The 24,960-nt window shown below is 43.2% G+C and overlaps 4 protein-coding genes across 8 annotated transcripts in view; 3 read left to right on the top strand and 1 right to left on the bottom strand.

Moving 5' to 3' along the window:
- Nucleotides 1-1,706: 1,706 nt before the first annotated feature.
- echdc2 (enoyl CoA hydratase domain containing 2) lies at nt 1,707-8,076 on the top strand. Its single transcript, XM_019276346.2, has 11 exons — nt 1,707-2,058; nt 3,641-3,708; nt 3,786-3,873; nt 3,955-4,041; nt 4,144-4,236; nt 5,861-5,917; nt 6,024-6,086; nt 6,175-6,299; nt 7,535-7,585; nt 7,663-7,710; nt 7,816-8,076. Exons 1-11 carry the CDS (start codon nt 1,818-1,820, stop codon nt 7,891-7,893), a joined length of 999 nt encoding a protein of 332 aa, XP_019131891.2. The 5' UTR covers nt 1,707-1,817; the 3' UTR covers nt 7,894-8,076.
- Nucleotides 8,077-10,115: 2,039 nt separating this feature from the next.
- On the bottom strand, nt 10,116-15,859 carry zyg11 (zyg-11 family member, cell cycle regulator). Of its 2 annotated transcripts, XM_027290060.1 has the most exons (18): nt 15,666-15,859; nt 15,468-15,586; nt 15,222-15,387; nt 14,248-14,459; nt 13,840-14,157; nt 13,564-13,677; nt 13,356-13,472; nt 13,130-13,270; nt 12,648-12,824; nt 12,072-12,136; nt 11,829-11,928; nt 11,694-11,744; nt 11,437-11,598; nt 11,248-11,295; nt 10,946-11,143; nt 10,807-10,859; nt 10,626-10,723; nt 10,116-10,316 (listed from the first exon to the last, which is right to left on the bottom strand). In XM_027290060.1, exons 2-18 carry the CDS (start codon nt 15,486-15,488, stop codon nt 10,126-10,128), a joined length of 2,232 nt encoding a protein of 743 aa, XP_027145861.1. In that variant the 5' UTR covers nt 15,489-15,586; nt 15,666-15,859; the 3' UTR covers nt 10,116-10,125. The 2 variants fall into 2 exon arrangements, with proteins under 2 accessions (XP_027145861.1, XP_027145860.1); XM_027290059.1 differs by lacking the exon at nt 15,468-15,586.
- On the top strand, nt 15,855-18,291 carry coa7 (cytochrome c oxidase assembly factor 7). 2 transcript variants are annotated; one of them, XM_027290075.1, is made up of 4 exons: nt 15,855-15,921; nt 16,196-16,308; nt 16,433-16,573; nt 17,255-18,291. In XM_027290075.1, exons 2-4 carry the CDS (start codon nt 16,203-16,205, stop codon nt 17,698-17,700), a joined length of 693 nt encoding a protein of 230 aa, XP_027145876.1. In that variant the 5' UTR covers nt 15,855-15,921; nt 16,196-16,202; the 3' UTR covers nt 17,701-18,291. The 2 variants fall into 2 exon arrangements, with proteins under 2 accessions (XP_027145876.1, XP_027145875.1); XM_027290074.1 differs by having other exon boundaries at nt 15,863-15,957.
- Nucleotides 18,292-20,400: 2,109 nt separating this feature from the next.
- ralgps2 (Ral GEF with PH domain and SH3 binding motif 2) overlaps nt 20,401-24,960 on the top strand; it is a 68,574-nt gene continuing 64,014 nt past the window's right edge. Inside the window, exon 1 of one of the 3 annotated variants that reach the window (XM_027290061.1) lies at nt 20,401-20,673. The gene's annotated coding sequence lies outside the window, so the exon portion shown is untranslated. The remainder of the gene's footprint in view (nt 20,674-24,960) is intronic. The other 2 variants (XM_010739768.3, XM_010739769.3) reach the window with 2 other exon arrangements.

Here is a 24,960-nt window from a genome sequence, read left to right as displayed (position 1 = left end):
AACACACTGTATGTGCCCTGAGCAGATCACAGTGCTGTCTTGTTCTTGACAGACAGCTCTAGTAACAGGACCCCACTCACTCCCTCTGACTCATACCCCGTAGACAGGCCTCCCTATCTGAACTCGGCCCCCGGGATGAGGCTGGAGGGGCTGTCTACGGCTAAGACTCTCCTCCTGTTCACGCAACCTCCTGCCTCTGACAGGAGGAGAGGATGGAGATGGAGAAAAGGACAGTGGGACTCGCATCACTTTGAACTACAGTAGTGGTGATGGAGGAGTCAGCCAGCAAAGGCCTGTAGTTAAATGACATGAGCAGTGACTGCACTGACAAGCAAAGGGAGCAGAGGAGCAACAGGATAACATACTCCAATCCAATCCAATCTACCATCTGATACAAGACTGACCCCTGCAGGATCGGAGGGGAAAGGCCGTGTGTCTGGCATCAGCTAGGGTTCTCATGCTCCAATGTGTTTGTTGAGGAGGAATGTAAATCGGACCATTTGAAGCCAGGAAGGAGAGCTAGCTTGCAGAAAGGTAGACTGGACGAAACAATACCTCTCTGGCCTGTGTGTGTCTCAGAGTCAGTGTCCCTGCTGTGATGTGTGTTCAACCTGTGGGTCTCGTCTGAGGACAGGGTGACAGTGTCCGTCACAGTCCATCAGGTTCAGTTTCTGTCCTCACACTCAAAGGGCGAGTGTCATCTACCATCAGTTTTCCATCTCAAAGCACACACACATGAGAAGAGGAACAAGCACCCGGCGGACATCAAATCTGAAGAGCCTGTCTCGTCCAAACCAGAACCTTAGAAACCCAATGTGGTGACGCAAATCTGAATGACCTGAATGACATGTCTTTGTTTGGTCCTTTCTGTGCGTAAATAATATCATCTCTATTCGAGTTTCTCCCTAAAACCCAGCAGCCCGCAGCCACCTTACAATCTACATTTATGATACATTTATATCTCAGTTACAAATTAATATGATTCACTGCCTAGGCTCACTCGCATTCATGTGAATTAGGAAGAGTAAACAAAGCCAGACAGCAATAAAATGTGGAATAAAAAAATGTGCTCGCTGTGGCAGAAGGGAAGTCATCTGATCGATATAAATGTATCCTGATGAAACCGAATGCTAAAATAACTTTTTTTTTTATAAATGCTCAGTTTATATTACAATGTCTGGATCACATGCACGTGGATGTGCACACACACACACACACACATACACACAAACACAGGGACCTGTCTGTTTAGACTGTTATGCCATCAGAGTCACTGTGTGATTGTGCAATTGCATAACCTGTAAAGACATGCTTAATAATGCATGGTCAGACTAGACATGAGCAACCTGACGGAAAAAACCTTACCTCAACAACCCGCTTTGTCTGGCCCCAAGACTGGACACTCCAGAGACAGGACAAATGGCTGGAGGACAGTGTGTTTATGTGTGTGTGTGTGTGTGTGTGTGTGTGTGTGTGTGTGTGGGTGGAGGAGTAAAATTAGGAAGAAAAGACAAAAGATAGTTTCACTTTGAGTCCTGCTGAGTGAAATAGTGACTGGCATCAGGCAGTGCAAACATCCTCTTTTACCTAAAATACTTCACAGGAACTCACTTCAACATTTCAGGCCTAACTGATGAGCCAACATCATGTTTCAGCTCTCTCTGCTGTGCAGCCTTGTATGAACCACTGAAGTCAGGAGGAGCTTAAAGTCCCTGCTCCTCCTCCTCCAGGAAAGGGTACCTGCTCCAAACTTCCTGGTTCTCTCCTGGAGAAGCCTTCCTCCTTCTGTGAGCCAAACTACTCAAGAAACACACAACATGACAACCCTCCTCCGCAGACTTGTAGGTCCCAGGGGCTCATCGAGCCGGTGGATGGGCGTGATTCTGCGGGAAACGCACGGCAGAACTGTCCATCTGATTCCCCGGGACGGAGCGCGTCTGCTGGCCGGTGGCGATCGCCCTCTGACGGCGTGCAGTCGCGCACACAGCCGCAGGCAGCACACGGAGGCGGCGAAACCTGTGGAGGTGGATGTGAAGCGGTTAGATGGAGAAGACGATGGTAGGGGGACACACTGACATGTGATTTAACATCGTTCATAATCACACTGATGAACTTTACAATGTGGGGCAGGACATTTTAATAAGTTACCACAGAACTGACTGAAAGTGAAGCGTTAGTTAATGGGTAACTCGAGGTTTATATAGGAGCTAATGATTAATTAATAATTAGATAATTAAAAAAACAAGCGAGGAACGAATCAGACTTGACAATTGGTGAATAAATGCTTCTCTAATTAATACTAATGGAGGACAATAATGATGAGAGATCAGACCTGTGTGAATCAATCATACTGGACACTTTCTTCTCATAATTATGAGTTATGGAGTCAGTTCCCTGTTGTTACATATCATTATGTTAGTGGTCATTTCCACCTATATAAATATATATATGAAAATATATTCATGTACATTCATAGATATTAAACAGATGGAATAAAAGAATATAAGGATCAAGCAGTATAAAATAATATAGATAAGGAGCATGACTCAGATAAGGAGTGTTTGTCCACCTTTGCCTTCCCCTTTGTCCTCCCTTGTTCACTTACTCACTATTCTACACATACTCAGGAGTGTCCATATGCCAGGTGTGAAATGAACGATTGCCACATCATTATTTAATTTATTTATCTACTTACTATTCTCTCAAATAGTAGATTTGTTGTCAGGAAACATAAAATAACCCACATTACTCCGGTTAGTTTCTCCAAACCCCCCCAATATTTAGTTAGTTTCAATATAAGATAGAAGAACACAGATAATTCTTACATTTTACCTTTTTTTTTTTTTGCCATTTCTGCTTGAAGTTCTGCTTTTTATTCACTGGTTTTCAAAATTGTAGCCCATTATTTTTCTGTTGATTGATCAGTGGGTTCATACCGGGTACTCCGGCTTCCCCTCACAGTCCGAATACATGCAGGTTAATTGGTGACTCTAAAGTGTAAATGTGAGTGTGAATGGTTGTTTGTCTCTGTGTGTCAGCCCTGTAATGAACTGGCAACTTGTCCAAGGTGTACCCTGCCTCTCACCCAATGTCAGCTGGGATTGCCCACCCTGATATGGAAAATGGATGGATGATTAAGGGCCTGTTTTACTGACTTAATTATTAGTATTACTTTTATCCTGCATCTTTCTAAGTCTAAGTCTGCTCTTTCTTTCTTTCCATCCATCTACTTCCTTCCACGTGACAGCAGGTTTAACAGGGCGTTCCTTCTCCCCAGCAATGCATTACAGCTCCCCCTGGGGGATCTTGTGGCATTCCCAGATGAGCTATATACTGTAGTCCCTTCAGCAAGTTCTGGGTCTGCCCTGGGGTCTCTTTCCAGTTGGATGTGCCCAGACACATCCAAAGGAAGGCTTCTAGGACGCACCCTAATTAGATGCCCGAACCACCTTTCTTTCTTTCCAGTTGTTGCTAATTTTCCTCTATTGTGGCTTCCTGTAGAAGGTGATGGAGTTGTGCACGAAGAACACAGCGGGAAGCCTCAAGTGTTGTCACCAATTCACAGTTTTAACAAAAACAGTCAGTTCATTAAAAAATGTGAATGAACTGCCAGTTGCTGATCTGTCGTTCTTCTTCACAGGTGTAGTGGAGGTGTTGATGTGCCGACACAAGGCAAGAAACGCCCTGGGCCATGTGTTTGTGTCACAGGTGAGCAAACCTCTACGTCACACACACTCATAAACACACACAAACACACTAAGACACCGTGTCCCATGTGTGTGTAGATGAGGGAGCTGGTGTCCACTCTGTCCAGTGACTCAGCAGTGCGTGTGGTTGTCTTCAGGAGTTTGGTGCCAGGTGTTTTCTGCGCAGGTAAGTATCTTCTGTAACATCTGATACCTGCCGCGCCTCGCTCCGTGCGTGATGGTGGTATCATCGTGATGTTTTTCATAGGTGCAGACCTGAAAGAGAGAGCTCTGATGAACAACACTGAGTCTGATCTGTTTGTTCACGGCCTGCGATCCCTCATGACTCAGATAGGTAAGAAAGAGAACATGTTATGTTAAGACTGAACGTTTATTTCCTCACCATATGTGTATACATGTATGAGCTTTTCTCTCTTCGTTGTTATGTCTCTGGCAGCATCGTTGCCCATGCCGACCATTGCAGCGATGGATGGCGTTGCCCTCGGAGGTGGGTTGGAAGTGGCCTTGGCCTGTGACCTTCGCACTGCCGGTGAGTGAACATCCACCTACGAACGCTGAACTGGATGAGTCAGCAGTTTTGATATCCTCCTTCCCCTCCTTCAGGTGATGTTAAAGGGCTATGAAAAGGGATGTCGCGTCCCCTTACAGCTGTCACCAATCCAGTCGTATTAGATCAGTGGTTGAGACTGACAACTCCCACATCACATCAGTGTGGATTAGAGCAGTGGTTCTCAAGCTGTGATGTCAAGACTCCCCAAGTGGGAAGAAGAAATACTCTGAGGGGTCACAAGACAGGAAAGAGGAAGGAAAAACACTTACACCAACTTAAGTCTAATTTTGATTAAATCTACCTTTTTTTTCTTCGTTCTAAAATACCGCTTAGGACTCTAAAAGCAACTTCTCACAGCTCATGTGCGACCTGTAACGACAGATTACTTCATCATAAATGGTCGGGACAGTAGCTTCTATCTAATCTCATTTTATGAGCCCAAGTTTTCATTTATTCTTTGTATTTATCTGCAAAGTTAAGTTTTACCGTAGCAGGTTTCACTGCCACAACAGTCCGAATAGATGACGATTATTTTACTTACACTTTGCAGACACATACAGTTTAATACAGTAAATAAATGTCTTCTGTACGCTATGGTCTGCCAAGTATCTTATGCGCACGTCCTCCGGATTTAATCAGCTCAGTAACAGAAAGTTCCACTCGAACTGGTGGGCGCTTCTGCCTGGCTTCAGGTCCATCTATGTCAATCCACTCACCCGGTGCTGCTCTCTCCTGCAGCTGGATGCCAACACAGCCCACCTCCACAGTCCAGTAGTCGATTAATTAATCAGTTGACTGATACTTTGATAATTGAATAGTGGTTTTAGTAAAAAAAAAAAGCCAACCATTTGCTGTTTTTATCTTCTCAATAAGAGATTTGGTGCTTTTCTATGTCACGCATGATAATAAACTGAATATCTTTGGATTTTCACAAAGAAAGAAAGAAGAACAATTTTCTGCCTTTTTATAGAAAAAACAATAAAGTTAATCATCAGATTAATTAATACAGAAAAAACAGATTGTTACTAATTAGAATAGAAATAGAATAGAAAACCTTTGCTTTTGTTAAAACATATGTGGACTAAGAAACCACTTTAAAGGAAGCAGTCAGACATTACAAGCATCATTTTGACAATATCCATTCGATTAAATGGTGCAGCCATCAAAAGTCTGTGGAAGAATATGATTTTAAGTATCTTAAAGCTGCTTCGGGGACAATAAAAGTGCAAAATTGGATATTAAGAATTAAAAATACTCTACAGAAATGCACAGCGGTCAACAACAAATCTGTTGTTGCTCTGAGAAGTTGACATTTTGGAGATATATGTTTTTCGGTCAGCACTAATGATCTGCTGCTGAGCTCAGGGACTAATGATAGTTGGTGAAGCCAGACACATCTGCCCAGCTGTTCACGTAGCTGAATCTACACGCAATTGGTTAAATCAGTCATGGCGGCTCTGTGATTGGCTGAGCACTGAGGTGCTAGGTGAGCAGGTGTTTTCGACTGTTGCTCCGACAGAAGCATCAGTCAGACTTAACGCCCTCCCTGGCTTAATGGCACTCAGCAGTGCAGACCTTCAGCTGTCCTCTGTGTGTGTTTCAGCATATTCCGCACAGATGGGTCTGATTGAGACGACACGGGGGCTGCTCCCGGGGGCGGGTAAGACGAAACAAGAGGTCACACACAAAAAAATAATGACCTTGCAAAGTATAAAGACAAATCAGCTGTGCTGAAGTTGACCTTGTTGATGTGGTTTGCCCTGCAGGGGGCAGTCAGCGGCTGCCGCGGATGGTGGGCATCACTCTGGCCAAGGAGCTCATCTTCACAGGTGGTATTCTAGAAAAAACTGTGACATCCTTATCATTCAGCGAGGGTTTCCTGTATCACACTCTCTCTCTCTGTCTGTCTGTTATCAGGTAGGCGTGTGGGAGGGCAGACAGCTCTGGAGATGGGGCTCGTAAACAGAGCTGTAGAACAGAACCAGACAGGAGACGCTGCCTACAGAGAGGCACTCAGCCTGGCTAGAGAGATACTGCCCCAGGTTAGAATACAAACACACTTTCTCCTCTCTGCTACAGCTCAGATACTGATGCATCCCTCCTCCTCCTCCAGGCAACAATCTGCTCTTCCTCCCTGTTTCTCCTCTGCTTACTTATCTCCTCTTTTCATTCTGCCTTTCTCTCTCTCTTTTCCTGGTCTTTCCTTCCCACCTTCCCCCTCTCCTCTCTTCCTCTCTCTCCAGGCCTCTGTCGCTCCATATTTCTTTCACTCTGTTTCAGATGCCCACAGTTGGCGGGGCCAGAGTGGCAGCCAAGTGGAGAAACGGACCACAAATAGCACCACACAGACGCGCACACACACACACACACATTAACCGACACATGCTTGTGTTGGTGCGGATTGAATGATTGACAGGAATTTGGATTGAATGAAAGTGAGGAAGGATGGAGGAGATAATAAGCTGTTCGTGCCCTCGGTTTTTTCTGTTAGGGTTGCTGTGAATTTTATAAGACAAAGGAAGTAAGCCTGTTTGAAATGTATGTACAGTTGAATTTGAGCATATTCTTAAATTTTAATGTTTGCGGTTTTGGCAGGCGAGAGATTAAAAATAGAAAATGTGAAGTGGTTAAAATCAGTGCTACAGTTGCAAAGATATCCTGAATTTTAGTACTCAGTCAGTATTAGACTTTTCCTGCCATGCAAACACCAACATCATTTAAACTCCACATCCACAGTTTGTAATTTAGGTTTCCTGTTATAAATCCAAGCTCAAGCTGAGATCATCTGGGTTATTTTTCTGAGATTTGACCAAGCGCAAGCGACCAAGAGTAAATCTTCATAAGCCCCCATGTTCAAATGTCCAACTTCACAGCAGAAATAAACATGTTTACAGCCTGGTACAAAAAACAGTTTTGGTCTCTATAGCTAATTTACCTGTTCATGACAACTGTACTGAGAGTGAATTTTTATACAACTCACCTGTTCAAATTGTATTGAGGCCTAAAGTTATGTATAATTAACAGCGTGGCCGCTTTGATTTACAGATCTTGTTTAGCACCCAAGTGTCATTCAACCCGCCTTTAGATTTTTAGATTAGCCTGGTAGGCCGAAGAAGCAGGACTGCCAACATGGTGGTGGCCAAAGCCACATAGAGGAGTAGTACTCCTCACGATGAGTAAACTGTTGTTCACCTTTAGTTGTTTTCAGTTGGTCACGTCTTGTTTTAGTAACTTCAGTGTAAGGTGTCTTATTAATTCCAACATTTCCGTTGTTCAGGGTCCCATCGCTGTGCGGATGGCAAAAGAGGCAATGAACAGAGGCGTTGAGGTAAATCATGATTCATTGTTTTTAATCTCATTTTGCTGGCGTAAGTGATAGCACTGACTGAAAGTTGTTTCTTCCAGGTTGACATCGGTTCAGCGATGGCAATAGAGAGGATGTGTTATGCTCGGGTAAGACTTCCAGTGCTTATTTAATATTTGAAAAATACTCTAACAACCCTATGCTTTGTTAAATGATCAGTCTAGTCAGGTCATCTGTTGTAACTCTCTTTTCAGGTCATCCCAACACGGGACAGACAGGAGGGTATGGCTGCCTTCATAGAGAAGAGACCCCCACGGTACACTGGGGAATAAACTTGTCATGATAAGTAGTTAACTCCCATTGATAGTGTTTGTGATCGCTCACCAGTGTCAATACATTAGTTAAGGTCTCTGTGAGTTCTCAAAGGTGACCATGTAATATGACAAAAGTAGATTTGTACTGTTATGTACTGTTAACATATTTCATGTTTGGAATAAAAAGACAACTGCATCATGTCCAGTTTCTGGGAATGTACATTCTTTATTTCCAAACTTGAAAACGTGACTCTCAGCAGCAACATGGCACAGTCCTAGCAGACAAACAGTATCTTAACTTTTGCATCTTCCACCTGATATAAATCCGTGTGTAAAATTAAACTGGCCTTCATCGAGGGAGATGTTTTTAATCCGACATTATCAGGAGCAAAAATACAAAATCGGATTCTGTCGTCTGCTGCTCTTTGCCCTTGTTAAAGCTGATGAGATCAGCTCAGGACACACGCATAATTAGCAAGCTCATCCAACAACAACCGATTTACAAAAAACAATAAGGCCATGATTCATGTATGTATATTTTGCCGACAGCCGAGTACCACTTAGTCGCCAATATATTATCTTTACCTCTATTAGAATACAAGTTACCTCTACAAGTCCTGTGACCTGTCGTTGTTCCTGTTGATGCCTAGAAATGTCTTTGAAATGGTTTGACAGCAGTTTGTGGAAACATTAATTATGATTGCATAGAGACAGATGAAGGGGCCTTAATGAGAACCAACACCTCAGATGCAAAAGAAGAAGAACGTGGGCGTCATGGGTCAGCTGTTACAGCAAATGGAGGCTTATCTGGACTGCAGAAGCGTACCTGGTAAAAAGCCACCCTAGAGTATACTAATATCACATGGCCCAAAGTTTCAGAACAGAAAAATACCCTTGAATATTTCTGATAACACTCCCACTATCTCTGGGTAAACAACACTCCTAGGTTGTTCTTAATCAGATAAGCAAACAATGGAACATATAGTGTAATAGTTTCCATGCAGCCAAGTCCCGAACACACAGTTACCATCGCTTATGTACAAATTACATACACTTCTTTAAGACGCAGCTACTTGTACAGACGTACATACACATGCTCACACCCAAGTGCCGTCTCTGTCTTTAAGACACCCGGACGCATTGGGAAGCACAGCGAACATAACTGATATATACACGAGTTTCTCGAAGAGAAAACGGTCGTTACTCGATACACACATCCATCATGATAATACTGACCACGTCATTATAGCCATTTGTGTCCAGAGAGCATTTTTGCCCTTTAGCGGACATAACGGATGGCCTAATTTCAAGTTATCATGTAAATTCTTCTCTGGATCTTCTCTCGTCTGACCCCTGATATGATTTTGGGGCTGCCAAATGTTTACAAAAGAAAACTGGAGCCGCTCAAATAGATAGAACTTCTCTCTATTAATTTAGGGCTTTTCATCTTAAATGTTTGGAACATTTGAACCCAGTGAAAACACCCCTGGCAAGTATCCTGTCACATCAGATCAAAGGTATTAGCCGATAGAAGACTAAATGAGGAGGAGAGCAACAGCAGTATTGCGGACCCAGAGGGGGTGGGTTTCAGTGAACAGAGAGAACACTGCTATAAACAAACAAGCAGGCATTCCTAAAATGAACAGTGCAAGCATTGAGACAAACTCCAGCATGCTTGAGCTCACAGCAGCGTCATGCGTATATATCTAATGAGCTTATCCACCAATTTGGACGACCGGAGTCTTCAGCAATGTACAGGAACCTCGGGGTTTGATCCCAAGCGGAAAGTTGTATGTGCGGGCGTTTTTTGGTACGGAAGTCATCACGATGTCAATGTCAGACTAACAAGAGCGAGCGAGCGAGCGCCGACACAGACCTCATGTTGAAATTTGAGCTTAACTGACCAACAGTTCTCATAATTTAAGTTTTTTAATCACAAGGTTAGCACACGCAGAAATATTGTTGTTTCGAAACGACCACAAAGAAAATAAATAAAGTTAGTGTTTGTGTGTACAAAGAATTGCGTTTGTCTTTGTCCTTTATGTTTTACTTTCTAGGGATTCTTGGTAAAGTGTGTTTGTGCGAGGATACACAGACGCGTACAAAATCCCCTCTGTGGTGGGAGCCGGCCGACGTCCTCCTCTTGGTCAGCCTCATTTTTCTGAAAGAGGAAATGTCAAAAGAATGAGCCATTGTGAAACTGACATTGCGAAATGACCGCTGGCGTAGCGAGTCTTTACCTCTGTGAGGTTATTGTTGTGGCGGCCGCCGACTTGTCTGTGTTTGTGCGGGCTGGCCGGTGCGGGCTCTGTGGTTCTGCAGGCTCTCCAGAATGCTCTTTGCCAACTGTTTCACGTCTTTGTGGGTCTGTGGGTGTGTGTGAACGAGCTCCAGCTGCTGCAGGCCTCCCTCCTCCAATAGCATGCTGCAGTAGCGGGCGGCTGCAAAGACACGGTAGGTGAATGAGTAACTTCGTGTACAGATGTCAATGAATAATTTGTGTAAATTGCAAGTTCATAAAACTAGAATAACATTTGGTTTTTGGGGGCGGTCGGTAGCGTAGTGGGTTAGGCGGCCGCCCCGTGTGTGGAGAGTATAGTCCTTGCTGCAGCTGGCCCCGGTTCGAATCCCGCATCGGACGGCTAATTTACTGCGTGTCACTCTGCCCCCTGCTTCCTGTCTATCTTCAGCTGTACTATCAATAAAAAAAACATTTGGTTTTTGTATGTGCGTGTACACACGAGTCTCACCGTTCTTGCTGCAGACATGTTGCATGGCCCAGGCCGCCCACAGCTGCACACCGGGGGTGTGAAAGCACTCCAGTAGGGGAAAGAAGGGATTAAATGACCTACAGAACGAGACAATAAGGACATGTTTAGTATGTGCTGCATTTGTGTCTATAGCCCTCTAAGAAAAGTCGTTGCGTCTCACCTGTAGGCCACCATTTCACACTCAGGCGGGGGCCACTTTATGATGACAGCATGCTAGAGAGACACACAAATGTTAAAAGACTCAAACCAACTTTTCAAAATAGCCGTGTATCATCATGTATACTTCAGCTGATTCCTACCAGCTGCTCTAACAGCGAGGATCGAAGGTCAGGGCTGAGCGTCCAGGCTTCCTCTCCTCGTGACGTCAGGTGTGCGAGGATGCCTGCGGCGAAGTAGCTGACCTCCACCTCTGGGCTGTGCAGCAGAGTGCTGATGTGGTCCAGAAATCCTTGCACCATCAGCTCTCCATGCAGCTCCCCGACCTCTGCTATGTTGTTCTGCACAACAAAAGTTGAAAAGGGAATAATGATGTCTTAATGCTGGAAATTTATTCAAAACATTCTGTTTTTCCTAAAGGGTAACGAGAGGGCGGTAAACTCACCAGGAGTCCGAGAACCTTCTGCTGAATGGAAGACTCGTTGGGGAAGGACTGCAGAGGGGGAGGTATGGAAAGAAAATAACAGTAAGTCAACGTGCCCCAAAGGTATACATACTTATACAGAGCAACACATGACTAGCACGGTAATCTGCTCGGAGTTGTTTTCCACATGCTGACATTTCTTCTTTGTACCTCTAGAACTTTAATAAACAGGTCCAGGCCCTGGTTCTCGATAAAGTGGCGGCAGGTTGTTGGTGACTCGTCAGTGAGGTTCCAGAGTGCACTCAGTGTGAATTTGAGGGTGGCGTCCACCATGCCCTGAGTGGCCTTCTGACGCACAATGTGGAGCAGTTGCTGTAGAGGGGAGTGAAGGGGAAGCATAATTTCTATGAACACATTTGGTAAAATAGTAAAGCCAGAAAAGAACGGAGCAGAGATGAGGATCTTACCTTGACTATGAACAGCTCTGCACCCAGCTGAGCCGTCTGCTCTGTGGACAACTGGAAAAAGCAAACCGTCTACGAGGTTAGAAATAACTCCACAAATGTGCTGAGAATGCATGACTAATTCAACACAGCATATACCTTGGCAGCCAGTATGGAAATGATAGCGACAGCCATCCTCTGCATGTTCTGGTCCTCGTGGTTGCAGAGCCACTGCATCACCAGTTTGGCAGCTTCGAACCTTAGAAACATTTGGACTGTAAACGTAGTGTACATCTTTGACAGATTTAATAAGTTAGAACCTGTCGATTGTTTGACTTTTCCGTTTCCTGCTGACGCACATAAACATTTGAAAGGTACGTTATCATTAGTAGCTTTTCTCACCTGTTGAATGGAACCTCCTGCAGGATGCGATCGCTGCACAGAGACAGCAGGCAATTCTTCTGCAGCTACAGACAGAAACCAAAACAGACGTCGGTCCACACATCTGACTACAAAGACCTCACACAATCTGTTGATTTACTCTTTGTGCTTTGTTATACAGATTCAAATGCTCTTTATCAGTTCTGATTGGATCCCTGCGTTTGGTTTCAGTGAAGACTCTGATTTTATTACTGACCACCATTCACCTGATTACGAGTTTGTGTGGCATCAACAGATTTAAACTCTGTTATTTTTTGGTGTGTTGTTTTAAGTGGTGAAGGGGAAATAAAGTACTCAGACAATTCCCCTTGGTCATCTGTGCCTTAAAACAAAACCTGCTTGTTATCAACAGGAACTAGCGACAGGAAACATAACACTCTTGTATTGTTATATTTCTTCCATGGAAAATCATGTGACTATTCTCTCAACGTTCCTCTGTGAACTGTGCCAAATGCAGTCATTGATGTTTTTGACGACTGATATGGCATGTGTGACATATCCCTTGGATTTGGTCATGCGGTGCAGGCATGAAGTTACCTGTTGGTGGTTGGGGAATGTCCTCATGGCCTCCAGTAGAAGCTGAGTGACGGTACTCAACAGTCGCACCGGCATTCCTGCCGCCAGGTCTTGCTTCGTCAGGTTGAACACACAGGCGCTGGCCGCCAGCTGGACATTCAGAGTGGCGGGGTGATTCTTCATGCCCAAAACTACCAGCTAGAGGAAAAAAAAAAAACAGCAAACAAAGAGAAGAGGGAAGTCATATCATGTTAAATGAGGCAGATGAGGAACTTGAAGTGTGCTTTGGTTGAGTGGAAGTATGTGACTTTGAAATGCGGTTGATATTTTGCCATGTATTACATAAATATGTGGTTCGGATATGACATCGTGTGTGTTGGGTCGGCACGCTTAAACCAATAAAACCTGACAATCTACATTATTTTCTCAGAGTTAAAGCAAAATAAATCATCATTGAATTGAGAAAAGTGACTTCATTTCCAGGTACAATAATGTGGGTTTACCTTCAGGATGTCAGGCCTGGGTTTTTCCATGACGTGCGTCAGGCTGAACAGATGAAACAGAGCTTCTCTCACAAAACCTTCCCTCTCACTGTAGCGACGCAGTGCCTCGCAGATCTGCGTCTCGTTGGCTTCTCCTGTTACCTGTTAAAAAAAAAAACACAAAAGACACTTTACAAACCTGTAGGACCTGAACTGTTATCGACCTTAATGTCACATCTATATCTACCTTCAGATTCCCTTCTCCGGAGAGGAAATCAGAAAATCCAGCATCTGTGGCCAGAAGTCCCATAAAGGTCATCCCTGGCCTCTCCTCAACGAATGCCTTAACAGCTGCATCTGTCACCTGCGACATTCACACATTTAAGACATTAAAACTTGTAGCCTTCTTTGCGATTGCAATGTGTGTGTCATTGTCTAAATACTCATACACACACCTGTTTCCTCCCCGACACATCCAGGGAAACAAGAGCGGGCAGGATCCCAGGCTGTCCAAGCAGCTGACGAGCCACGTCAGATGTAAACTGCTTATCATCACTGATGTCCAGGTGCTGCATAGGCAGAGTTTCACACAGACACAGACAATAATATATTTAGTAAAGCACAAACAAGCGTGGCTGGTGAAATCAGGGGGAAACATGCTAGTCTCTGCACAAACCAATCAAACAGAAACAGGTTTAGTATCAGACACACAGCTCCATCCTTCCACCAACCTGCAGTACATTCAGCTGGCCGATGACGCCGAGCAGCTGAGCCGTGCTCATCTCCAGCCTTTTCAGCTGGTGCAGTGTTAGCGACCGCAGACGCTCCTTCAGGCCCAGCAGCGGGCTCAGGTTGGTGACTGAGGTGTTGGAGAGATCGAGGCTCTCGAGGCGAGGCAGGGAACACACGTCGACAAGCCCAGAATCATAGAAGTCTACGTTGGCTAGAGAGAGGGAGCGGAGGCCCTGCAGGGAGCTGAAGCGATAACGGATTGGCTCCTCCAGCGAGGACATCGTTAGACCTGTTAAGACGAGTCGCTGGAGGGACTCCTGCAGGAGGTTTGAGGAAAAAAGACATTTTTAATCTTCTTCTTCTTCTTTTCTTTATTTTGAAAATGTCGACATGTTCCTCATTTCTACCTGACAATATTTATTGGTGGCCAGTCCCTGTAGAATATCAGAAATAGTGAGGTCTGCATTGACTCTGGCAGCGTCCAGCTCCAGCAGTCTGTGCGGGCAGAGGGCTTTCTGGAAAGCCTCTGCAGAGATTCGAGCTGAACGGATGCAGGCTCGTCTCAGCCGCAGGTATTCACAGTTACGAAACACACCCACTGTGCTGTCATTCAGCGGACCTGAAGAGGAATCAAATAAACGGTAAATGGACTGTACTTATATATATAGCGCCTTTCTGGTCTTTTGCGACCACTCAACAGTCTCATTCACCCATTCACACACTGATGGCACAGCCTTCGGGAGCAATTCAGTATCTTGCCCAAGGACACTTTGACATGCAGATTTGTCCTGTACACGTGACATCCATTGCACGTCTGTCCATCCTGGGAGAGGGATCCCTCCTCTGTGGCTCTTCCTGAGGTTTCTTCCACCTTTTTTCCCTGTTAAAGGGTTTTTTGTGGGCAAGTTTTTCCTCACTCAAACCGAGGGTCTAAGGACAGAGGGTGTCACTCCCTGTACAGATTGTAAAGCCCTCTGAGGCAAATGTACTTTGTGACTTTGGGCTATACAAATAAAATCTGATTTGATTTGATTTGACTGGAAGGGATCGAACTACCGATCTTCTGATTAGTGGACGACCCGAGCCTCCGAGCCACAGCAACCCAAAATAAGAGTTAAGGGTCATGCTTGGGTTCATGCAGAGCGGGAAGGAGTCTTGCACAACATATATACTCTCTGTTTACCCAGGGCAGGAAAAGATTTGAGAAAAGTGGATCAAAGATTTCACACATTTTGTCATTCAGGCTTCGATTGCAGTTATTCAGGACAGTTTGACAGGTGATTTACCCGTCTTAAAAAGACCGGATCTTCACTTACAGTGGCTCAAAACAATCAACAACTCTTTTTAACTGCAGGAATATAATGGGGTGCAAGGTTTATACCTTCAGTGGCCATCTTGGCCAGCAGCTGGTCAGCCAGCTCCTGTGGGAAGAGCACAGCCTCTCTGAAGCACAGGGAGCCATCAGGGCGCTTCACGCAGAAACACTCCAGATTCTGGCTCACATAGGTCAGGCACAGATCCGTGAGAGCCGCTGGAGATGAATCATCCTGCACAAAAAACGATGTTAGAACATTTATTTTTAATTTTTTTAAATAATAACGCCACGTAATGACTGTTTATGACTTACCGTGCTTAGGAAGCTCGCCATTGCTCTTTTTTTTTTTGTAGCTTATGCAACCGAGACTGGTGTTATCTTCAGTTTGCAGTCTTCACCTGCCGGTTTAGCTTTTGTGCAAAACACGGTAACTAAGGAAAAAAAACCGAGTGACGGTAACGGACACACACACACACATACACATACACACACAAAAAGAAACTAGCTCACTTGTTGTGCAAAATCCATCTCCGTGGAAAAATGTCGAAAGCTGCGTCCTGTGCAGGAGTTCATAATTCAAAACAAGCCGACTAACAGCGACTGGAGCTCGGTTGGACAGGGGAGAGGACAGTGTGGTGGTGGTGGGGGATTATTCGTTGCACACAGCAGGCAGTTGGAGCTATTTTTTGACCAGACAGACAGTAAACAAAGGTCAAAGCACTGGAAGTACATGAGTGAAGGAGGCTGGACTACGGAAGCCTGCGAGGTATCAAACGAGGAAGCGATCACCAGCTGCACGCATGCATGATCACCTCCTTGTTTTTTGCAGAGGAGATTATTTTATATTTTACACAAGACACATTTATAGCATTTTTTACCACGTATCGGTGCTCATTCTTGTGTTCTTTGAACGTTATTTAAACGTTTTTTTGCAACGTCGTTGCATGCACCAAGGTCACACTGTGCACAGCAGTGAGGAAGCTTCAAAAAGCCTTTTTCAAGCACATGTGATTATTATAAGTTTGAAGTTTTTTTAACAGGTGAAACATGGCCGGACTTATAAACTTTGAAGATGAGAAAGAGGTGAAGCAGTTTTTGGATAATCTGGGAGTGGAGTACAGCTTCCAGTGCTACAGTGAGAAAGATCCTGAAGGTAACAAACAAACAAACAATAAAGAAAGAAAGAAAAAATCCTGAGCTGTTCACAGATCAGTGGTGCTGAAACACTGATCTCAGTTATGTTTGCCTCATTGTTTGATCCTTTGTTTTTTTCTCAGGGTGCCAAAGACTAGCAGACTACTTGGAAGGGGTGAAGAAAAACTATGAATCTACAGCAAAGGTGCTCAAACATAACTGTGAAACAAACGGACATGGAGAGAGCTGCTATAAACTGGGGGCTTACCATGTCACAGGCAAAGGTAACACAGCCCGCGCTTTCTTTATTTACCCTCTCTGGTGTTTGCATTTTGTGTCACACAAACTGGGACAAAATTGTAGAAGTTTCTAATGTTGAAAGGACAGAAAATGTGTCATGTGTGTATGTGATCAGTACCAATTAATGTTATGCATTACATCAGGGGTTTGTGTGGAGTTTGCATGTTCTCCCCTGTGTCTGTGTGGGTTATCTCCGGGTACTCCAGCTACCTCCCACAGTCCAAAGACGTGCAGGTTAATTGGTCACTCTAAATTGCCCGTAATTGTGAGCATGAATGATTGTTTGTCTCTATGTGTGATGATCTGGTGACTGGTATCAGCTTCAGCCCCCTGCAACCCTGATAAGGATACGTTTGTTACAGAACATGGATGGATGGATGAAAATGTAACTGCAACTTGACCGACTACTGTGAGAGATCAGTGTTAGTTTAAATGATTATCTGGTTAAAATCAATGATTAGGTCAATATACCACTTCACATGATTGTAAATTGAATACCCTTTTGAGTTTTACTAGTAATAAAGAAACTTCAAGGCAACAGTTGTGTGATCAGGACATTGTTTACATGTGGACACAATATGAAATACTTCAGTTCTACTTTTAATTTTGATAAATTTTAGCTCCATAAAAGTATTCATATGAGGCGTTTGAATTCTTCCCACCAGGTGGAGTGACGTCGTGCTTGAAAACAGCGTACTCCTGCTTTCTGCGCTCCTGCAATGCCGGAGGAAAGAAGTCTATAGATGCCTGCCACAACGTTGGTCTGTTAGCCCATGATGGACGAGCTATGGAGGGAGAACCTGACCTTACAGCAGCTCGGCAGTACTACGAGAAGGCCTGCGACGGTGGCTTTGCTCCTTCCTGCTTTAACCTCAGTGCTCTTTACATTGAGGGCAATTCTAAAGGGCTGGCACCCAATATGACTCAAGCTTTGAAGTACGCCGACAAGGCTTGTGAGCTGGGACACGTGTGGGGCTGTGCCAATGCAAGTCGTATGTACAAACTTGGTGACGGTACGGCGAAGGATGAGAAGAAAGCAGAGGAGCTGAAGAATCGAGCAAAGGAGCTGCATGGTTTAGAGAAGGAGAGGCAGCTCAAGTTCGGGGAGTGAATGTGACACACTTAGATTAAATCATTGGGGATTTTTTTTTGCCTACACATGTAGTGTTCAGTCAGGTTTGATGGGAACAAGTATATATGTGCACTGTTCAAGGTGTTCAGAGGTAGGAGAAAGACTGATTAAATGGATGTGTTTACCTCATTTACAGTCTGTAGACAGTAAAATTCAGGAAGCAAAATTTAACTTGATTATTGTACAGGCAGATTTCAGCCAAATGTATACAAGATAATGTAAATGTGAAAGCAATAAAGTAGTTGTGATTTGTTGTAAGTCAGTGTGTGTGGTTTAGAAATGATGAGACATGCATAGAAGATGGCAGATGCCACCACAGTGTTTTTTAAAGAAATCCTGCGCACTCCAAAGGACCTAAAGGGTTAAAACATAGATTAAACTCAGTGCACCGTCATCGGATTGTCATGCATTCACATAATATATTATGTATGAATATCTGCCAGAAAACTGAATTTAATTTGAGTTAATATGAACAAAACCTTGCAGCCTTAATTTAACCATATAATTGTTACATTAGGACATTGTTGAGTAGTTTTACAATCACTGTAGGGCAGGGATGTCCAAAGTGCGGCCCAAAGCTTAATTTTTATAATATATTATTCATGGCCTGCTAGCATTGTCAGATACTGTATGGCTGGCAGATTGTGGCTTTTTTGGTTGACATAATGAAGCATTTGAATACACTAAGGACAGGCTGGTGTTATATATCTGCAGATGTGACACAAAATATAACTTTCTGAATGATTTTTGTTAAAGACAAGAGCAAGAGTGAGACATTTTTAACCTAAATGTTAACAGACTTTGCATTACTTATATAAGTCATGTTTAGAATGAACATGAGGTTCAGATTTGTAGCTTTGAAGTTTAACGTTATTCCATACAATTTATTCTTTGTTATCTGAATGTGAAAGAAAGGAAGAACTGGTTTTTAGATTTGTTCACGCCTGATTGGTTTAGATTTGGTTACATTGTTGTTTTTTGAAAAAATATATATATATAATTGTGACAATGAAAACAAAATAGTTACAGAAAAGTGCATTTGTATCTAACTTTTATTCGTTCATTTTTTCATTTAAAAATTTTAAAAATGCGTTATGGCAATTTTAAACCCTTTAGTAAGGAAGACTGGATCCAAAGTATCAAAGTTTAAGTTGAATTTATTATTCTTGTGCATTCTTGTAACGCACACACAAAAGGGGTTACAGAGAAAAGGCTCCCTGAGGAGCTCTATCAATAGGTTCTTATACATTTTGTAAAAACGGGCTGTCTCTGACATCTCCCCACTGATAACATCATAACTTTTTTTTTTTTGGTTTTCTGCTCATGTGAAAATGATGAGCATTATGATTCATATCCAAATGGTACTCCCCTAGCCTGTCTTTCCTAACCCTGTACTACTGATTTATAATTATCTCTCCCTGCCAGCCTAAATCACAGGCCAAATAAGGGAAGTGCGCGAGACATGCAAAAGACAGGATACATACACACTATATGAATTAAAACACCTGAACCCCAGTATAATCCTAATTTTTATAACAAAATGTTAGTATTTGATTGATTGATTGATTGATTGATTGATTGATTGATTGATTGATTGATTGAAGTGTTTATTTCGAATATGCAAACAAAAATAAAAAGAATAACTTAACCTGCATATACACTTAATACAATACACATATACACACATGCACAAAGAGAAACAGTAAAAAACAACAACCCCAAAACGAAACAAAAACAAAACAAAGGAGACAATAACCTCATAACCCTTAGTGCTACCCAACACCTCCCTCATCCCTGTACCTTTTAAAAATAGTGTTTTTGTACCTCATTTTCAGTGGCGCTGTATAGGAGGGAAAAGTTGGGACAATTCCAAGGGCCCACGACTGACCCAAAGAATATTGTTGACACATGTGCAGCTAAGTTAAAAAAAATTCATTGCTTTGAGAGGATGATGTTAATTTATTATGATTGAAAATTTAATATATCTTTTAAGTTTGTTCACTTTTCTTTTTTTTTAATCGTTCATTAATGTTAAGAGAATTTTCCATTTTGAAATTTTACAATAAAAATACATTGATACTGTAAAAAAAAAAAGGCCTTTAGCACATTTTTATGGTGACTTTTAATCTCGCATCAAATAGTGAACTGCGCTGCAGACTTGCATGCATGTACAAATCACCAGCAGTAAATATTGTGCTAGTACTAGTAGATGCAAAACAGTTGCAAGCCTGTGATTAGAGTTATGTAAAGCTTTTGATGGGATAGTTAGGTCCTAGAGATGTGCAGAGGAGGGGGGCCCAATTTGATTTTTTTGTCATGGGGGCCCAAAATTCCTGGCGGCGCCCCTGCCTGTATCTCTTAAATATAGTTTTTTTTGTAGCTCATTTTAAACGGTGCATCTTCATCAGAGGATGCTGGTACAAGTCTTGTTGGACCACAAGAGGGAGTCCAAATCAAACGCATGAAGTTTGCGCCTTTTTCAAATCTCACAGGGCGCTTTATCCAAACAATAGGCAGTGTGTGTGTTATCCATGTCTGCCTATGAACATTATACAGACTGGATTATAAACATGTGGATAATGTTAAATAAAAAGAGAAAGGCGTCTCTCTATATATCATATATATATATATTTATATATATAAAGAACTAAACTGAAGCCGGCGTGCTGAGGATGATGGGCGGACTGCTCCACTCCGCACGCTGTAAGCTCCGCCCGCCCCGTGCGTCTCCCTCAGCCCTCATTCAAAACAGAACACAGCTGTTGCGAGGCGCATCGTCGTGTGTGTGTGTGTATATATGCGTGTATATTTATATATATAAGTGTGTGTGTGTGTGGGGACGTTTTAGCCTTAAAAAAAAAACAAAAACTGTTAGCCTGCTGTCTTCTTGTTGGCCTCTGATGTGCAGCACTGGAATATCAGAGGGACGAAGGAAGAAAACGGCACACTTGGGTGAGTTACAGTAACATATTGTACGAGTTAAAGTTTGTTATCGTTTGCGGCATCATGTAAAAAAAATCACCAACGGCTCGTCGAGCTTTAGCTTTAGCTAACCTAACGTTTGTTTTTTTTTGGGGGGGAGGGATGTGCTCCTTTTTACGTGCGGGATGCTCCGTTATCAAAGTAAACGGCGCCCAACAAGAGGTGGAGACAAGGGAGATGCGAGATGAACATGAGCATGCCCGGGTTTTTAAATAACGCACACCGTTTGTATCTGGATACAGTTTTATTTCAGCCGTTATTATATTTTCTCCCCTCACGCCCCACGTGAAGATACAGCCGCCCCGCCACACACTGAGAAGGAGTTTGATGTAACGCTGATAATAAATCATGCGCTCCCCCCCCCCCTCTTTTAGCTAACTCAGCTAACGAGCCGAGCTAACGGATTGCTAATGTGGAAACCAGTGAATTAGCGATATGTGCAGTTTTACTTTTGTTAAGTCGCTACGCAGTTTGTTTCTCTTTTTAGGGAGACGAGGGGGAGCTGTATGTCGACCCCCACTACCACCACCCCCTTGTTTGTGGTGGTGTTAGCCCAGCAGCAGAGCTTCTTTAACGGCCACACTCGCTGCAGGAGCTCCGCCGCTCCGGAGAGCTCATTGGCGGCGAACCCCCTGCACAGTTACCCTCCGGGGAGTGCTTTGGGTGTGGCGTGGGTTCACCCACGAACAATACTGTTGTGCAGCCTGGCTCAGCTGTAGCATGGTTTTAGGTTCAAGAAAATAGACACAACAAAAGTCGTGTTTTTTCCCCCCTTTTAGCTCCTTTTTTAGTTTATTTAAATAAGGGGAAACTTTCAGAGCAGAGGTCCCTACCTAAGTTCAGCTGGTAGTCACAATAAATCACATCTCACCAACAACAACAACACCCAGAAGCTGCTCTAACATGTGTCTACATCCATTAATGCAATCTAATTTATTGACCATTTAAATATCATTATCTGTTTCTTGTAACACAATGCCAGACACTTTTAAAAAATCTCTAATTATGTCATTCATTCGTCATTGTTCTCGTTTAATTGTTGAGCGTTACAGTACATGGACATGTTCCACTGTTCTACATGTGTCGGATAACTATCTACATCCATGCAATTTATCAATAATCATCATTTAAATATCATTATCTGTTTCTTGTAACACAATGCCAGACACCTTTTTTAAAATCTCTAAAAGCATGTACAGACATAATATTTATTAATCCTCAGGATGTATTTCAGCTGACAATGAATCTGTAACTATGTTGGTCTGATAACTAAGCGATAAAGTGTTCGCTGTGACATGTCCTGTCACAACTTTTGAGAGCTGTCTAACCACACGTAGCCTAATTATATCGTTCATTCGCCATCGTTCCCATTTAATTGTTGAGCGTTACAGTACATGGACATGTTCCACTGTTCTACATCCATGCGATCTAATTTCTTGATCAATAATCATCATTTAAATGAAGGGTAGTCTTTATGTCAGACACTCACACACACATTTAGTAATCTTCAGGCTGTATTTCAGCTTAAATCAACGTATGTTGACCTTCATGTCAAATAAATCTGTGACAGGGTTGCTCTGATAACTGCGGTCATTGTGACGTGTGACAGAGAGCCGTCTAACCACACGTGGCCTAATTTGTATCATTCATTCGTCATTGTTCCCTTTCATTTTTTTTTTTTTAGAGCTCTGAAGTAACCACAGATAAAAACATGTGGGCATCTCACCAACAAGGCTCGAAATCAGCAAGCTGCTCCACATGTGTCTGATTATACATCCATTAATGCAATCTAATTTGTTGATCAATAATATCATTTAAATGAGGGATAGTCTTCAATTAGGCATCTATTTCTAGTAACTCTGTGCCAGACACACTGGCACATAGAGAAGTAACACTTATTAATCTTCAGGCTGTATTGTCGTATTTTGACCTTTTCATGTTGATATAGTTGAAATAAATCTGTGACCATGTCGCTCTGATAACGGCGCTTGGCATTATCTTTAATCTTGCATTGCAAACATTTCCGAGAGCTCTCTAACTGCACGTGTCATTGTCTCCTTAATTTTTGAGGTCTGAAATAACCACAGATAAATATTTAGAGATCTCACCAACAACACCCAGAATCAACAAGCTGTACCTCTCCATTATTGCTGTCTAATTTGTGGATCAATAATGGCATTTAAATGCGTTGCTCTTCAATTAGGTATCCATTTCTTGTAGCTCTATGCCAGACGCTCTTAAAATCCCTAAAAGCATATACAGACTTCACATTTATTAATCTTCAGCTTGTGTTTCGGCTGTTGTATCACCGCTGAGATGAAGGTATGTTGACCTTTCCGTGCGAATTAATCTGTGACAATGTTGCTCCGATAACAGCGGCCAATGTAACATGTTTTGAGAGCTGTCTAACCACACGTAGCCCAGTTTTATCTGTTGTTCATTCCTTCATTTTCAAAGCCTGGAATACCCACAGATAAATACGCAGACTTGCAGCACGCACACTTGAGTGAGGCCAGCTCTATTAGCTGTCAAGGAAAATAAGTTGTAATCTGGATTCACGTCCTTTTCACTATTAGGCTGCCTTTTTCTTTCCTTTTAAACAAAGCCTCCCTCTGCTCGGTCTTCCTATCTAACACACTCTTTGTCAGTGTCTTGTGTGACGTTGCTACTGTTGCTCGCAGCCCATTTTAAAGGACTCGGAGGAATGTTCCATATCGATATTTAGTATGGTTGTGTGGAGCTGCTGTTCTCAACACTTAACATATGACCCAGAGGTCGCTGGTTCAGACTCATGACTGGCGTGCCTTTACAGTGCCATGGTGTCGTGTTATGCAGCAAAGACTGGTCACTGGAGCAATCTCCTTTTGGCTTCAGCGGTGTTCGTTAACAGTAAAACAGATCCTGAATGTTCATATCATTTCTGGAGGCATTATTTGGATACTACAGTTCGAGATGAGCCAGAAAAAGGGAGTTGAAACCTAATTATTTCCAAATGCAGGAGTTCCTCACTCCTCCGTATGTCAGAGAAGGAATCTGTTAGGAATTTCTTTTGGTTTTTTACTTCTTCTGATTCAGACGAAACCCACAAGAGAGAGTGTGCAAACAAGTGAACGTTTCACCTCTAGGACAGTGGTCAGTGGATATAAAGGGTACATCTTAAAATGTTTTCCCAAGTAGTCTTAGTAGCGGGGCTTAGGTTTTAATCCAATACAGTATGGTTGATTCAGTATTCTTCTCCGAGCACGGCGATTTGCACTCTTAAGCAACACAAGTCCCATCTGTACGCCTGTTTTTATAAACGCTGTGTTGAGTTATTGTTGTGTGTTTCTGGGTTTATCCTGTTCTCCGTCTCTCGTCTTCTTCTTCTTCTTCCTGAGAGCATCTCATTGCGTATCTGTTGCCTGCCAACAAAAACAGCGCGAGTGCCCAGAGGGTACGCTGAAGCACACTCGGCTGGAGTGCTGTTCTTATTTTCAGTTACATCACAACACATAATTATCTATGGCTAAACGCTTTGTCGCTGCAAGGACGTTAGCCAATAGTTGTTATTCAGAGGATACACCATCATATATCCAATTCCAGTTTTTCCATTTCTAAATCATTGCATAAGTACTTCCCTCAGCGCCATCTGAGCACCAGCTACTTTCTAGAAACCGTCCCTTGGTAACTCTACATACCACCTCCACCTTCTGGGCTAAGCTAATCCCAGAGATACGTGGGGCCCATCTGTTCATCAGTGTGGTGTAACTGCTCTGTCCAAGGCCTGCAAATGTGATTAGTTAGAGATTACATCTCTGTGTGTGAAATGAAACTCCCCTCTCCGAATCAGAGCCGTGTGTTTACAAGAGAAAGGGATAAAACACTGAAGCGCGTTTGCGTCATCAAGTTCAATCCCTGGTCTTTCTCAGGTTATGTTTCTCCGCTCTGCATTGCATCATGTTCACTACACAGTTTATGTGAAATGTTCCTAGATGCGGCAAGAGTGTGCAACGATATATTGACTATTTGACTTCCTCTCCCTGTGAATAAGCAGTCGCCTCGTAGCCCTCCTTTTCCGGAGCGCCATACATATTCTCGAGGCGTTTTTTGGTCTGCATCAAGCCTTTTTTTTCTTCCTCCGCGTGACCTCAAACCAGCGCTGTTGCCAGGGTAACTTTATGCGTGCGTCTGGCACATCCATTCAGCACAGATGGAACTGCGAAGTCACATGTCGTCACACTCTTCACAGCCGCGGCTCTGTCACTACAAGCAGAAACA

This window comes from Larimichthys crocea, chromosome XVII (genome assembly GCF_000972845.2).
Source record: "Larimichthys crocea isolate SSNF chromosome XVII, L_crocea_2.0, whole genome shotgun sequence".
Taxonomy (NCBI): Eukaryota; Metazoa; Chordata; class Actinopteri; family Sciaenidae; genus Larimichthys; species Larimichthys crocea.
This window is presented reverse-complemented; position numbering and strand designations above follow the sequence as displayed.

Coding starts and splice junctions, on each gene's coding strand:
- echdc2 (XM_019276346.2), top strand. CDS start 1,818: ATGACAACCCTCCTCCGCAGACTTGTAGGTCCCAGGGGCTCATCGAGC. Junction 2,059..3,640: donor GTTAGATGGAGAAGACGATG/GTAGGGGGACAC, acceptor TCTTCTTCACAG/GTGTAGTGGAGGTGTTGATG. Junction 7,586..7,662: donor CAATGAACAGAGGCGTTGAG/GTAAATCATGAT, acceptor TGTTTCTTCCAG/GTTGACATCGGTTCAGCGAT.
- zyg11 (XM_027290059.1), bottom strand. CDS start 15,728: ATGAACTCCTGCACAGGACGCAGCTTTCGACATTTTTCCACGGAGATG. Junction 13,678..13,839: donor GCCAGCTGAATGTACTGCAG/GTTGGTGGAAGG, acceptor CTGCCTATGCAG/CACCTGGACATCAGTGATGA. Junction 10,317..10,625: donor ACATGTCTGCAGCAAGAACG/GTGAGACTCGTG, acceptor GTGTCTTTGCAG/CCGCCCGCTACTGCAGCATG.
- coa7 (XM_027290075.1), top strand. CDS start 16,203: ATGGCCGGACTTATAAACTTTGAAGATGAGAAAGAGGTGAAGCAGTTT. Junction 16,309..16,432: donor CAGTGAGAAAGATCCTGAAG/GTAACAAACAAA, acceptor TTTTTTTCTCAG/GGTGCCAAAGACTAGCAGAC. Junction 16,574..17,254: donor TTACCATGTCACAGGCAAAG/GTAACACAGCCC, acceptor TCTTCCCACCAG/GTGGAGTGACGTCGTGCTTG.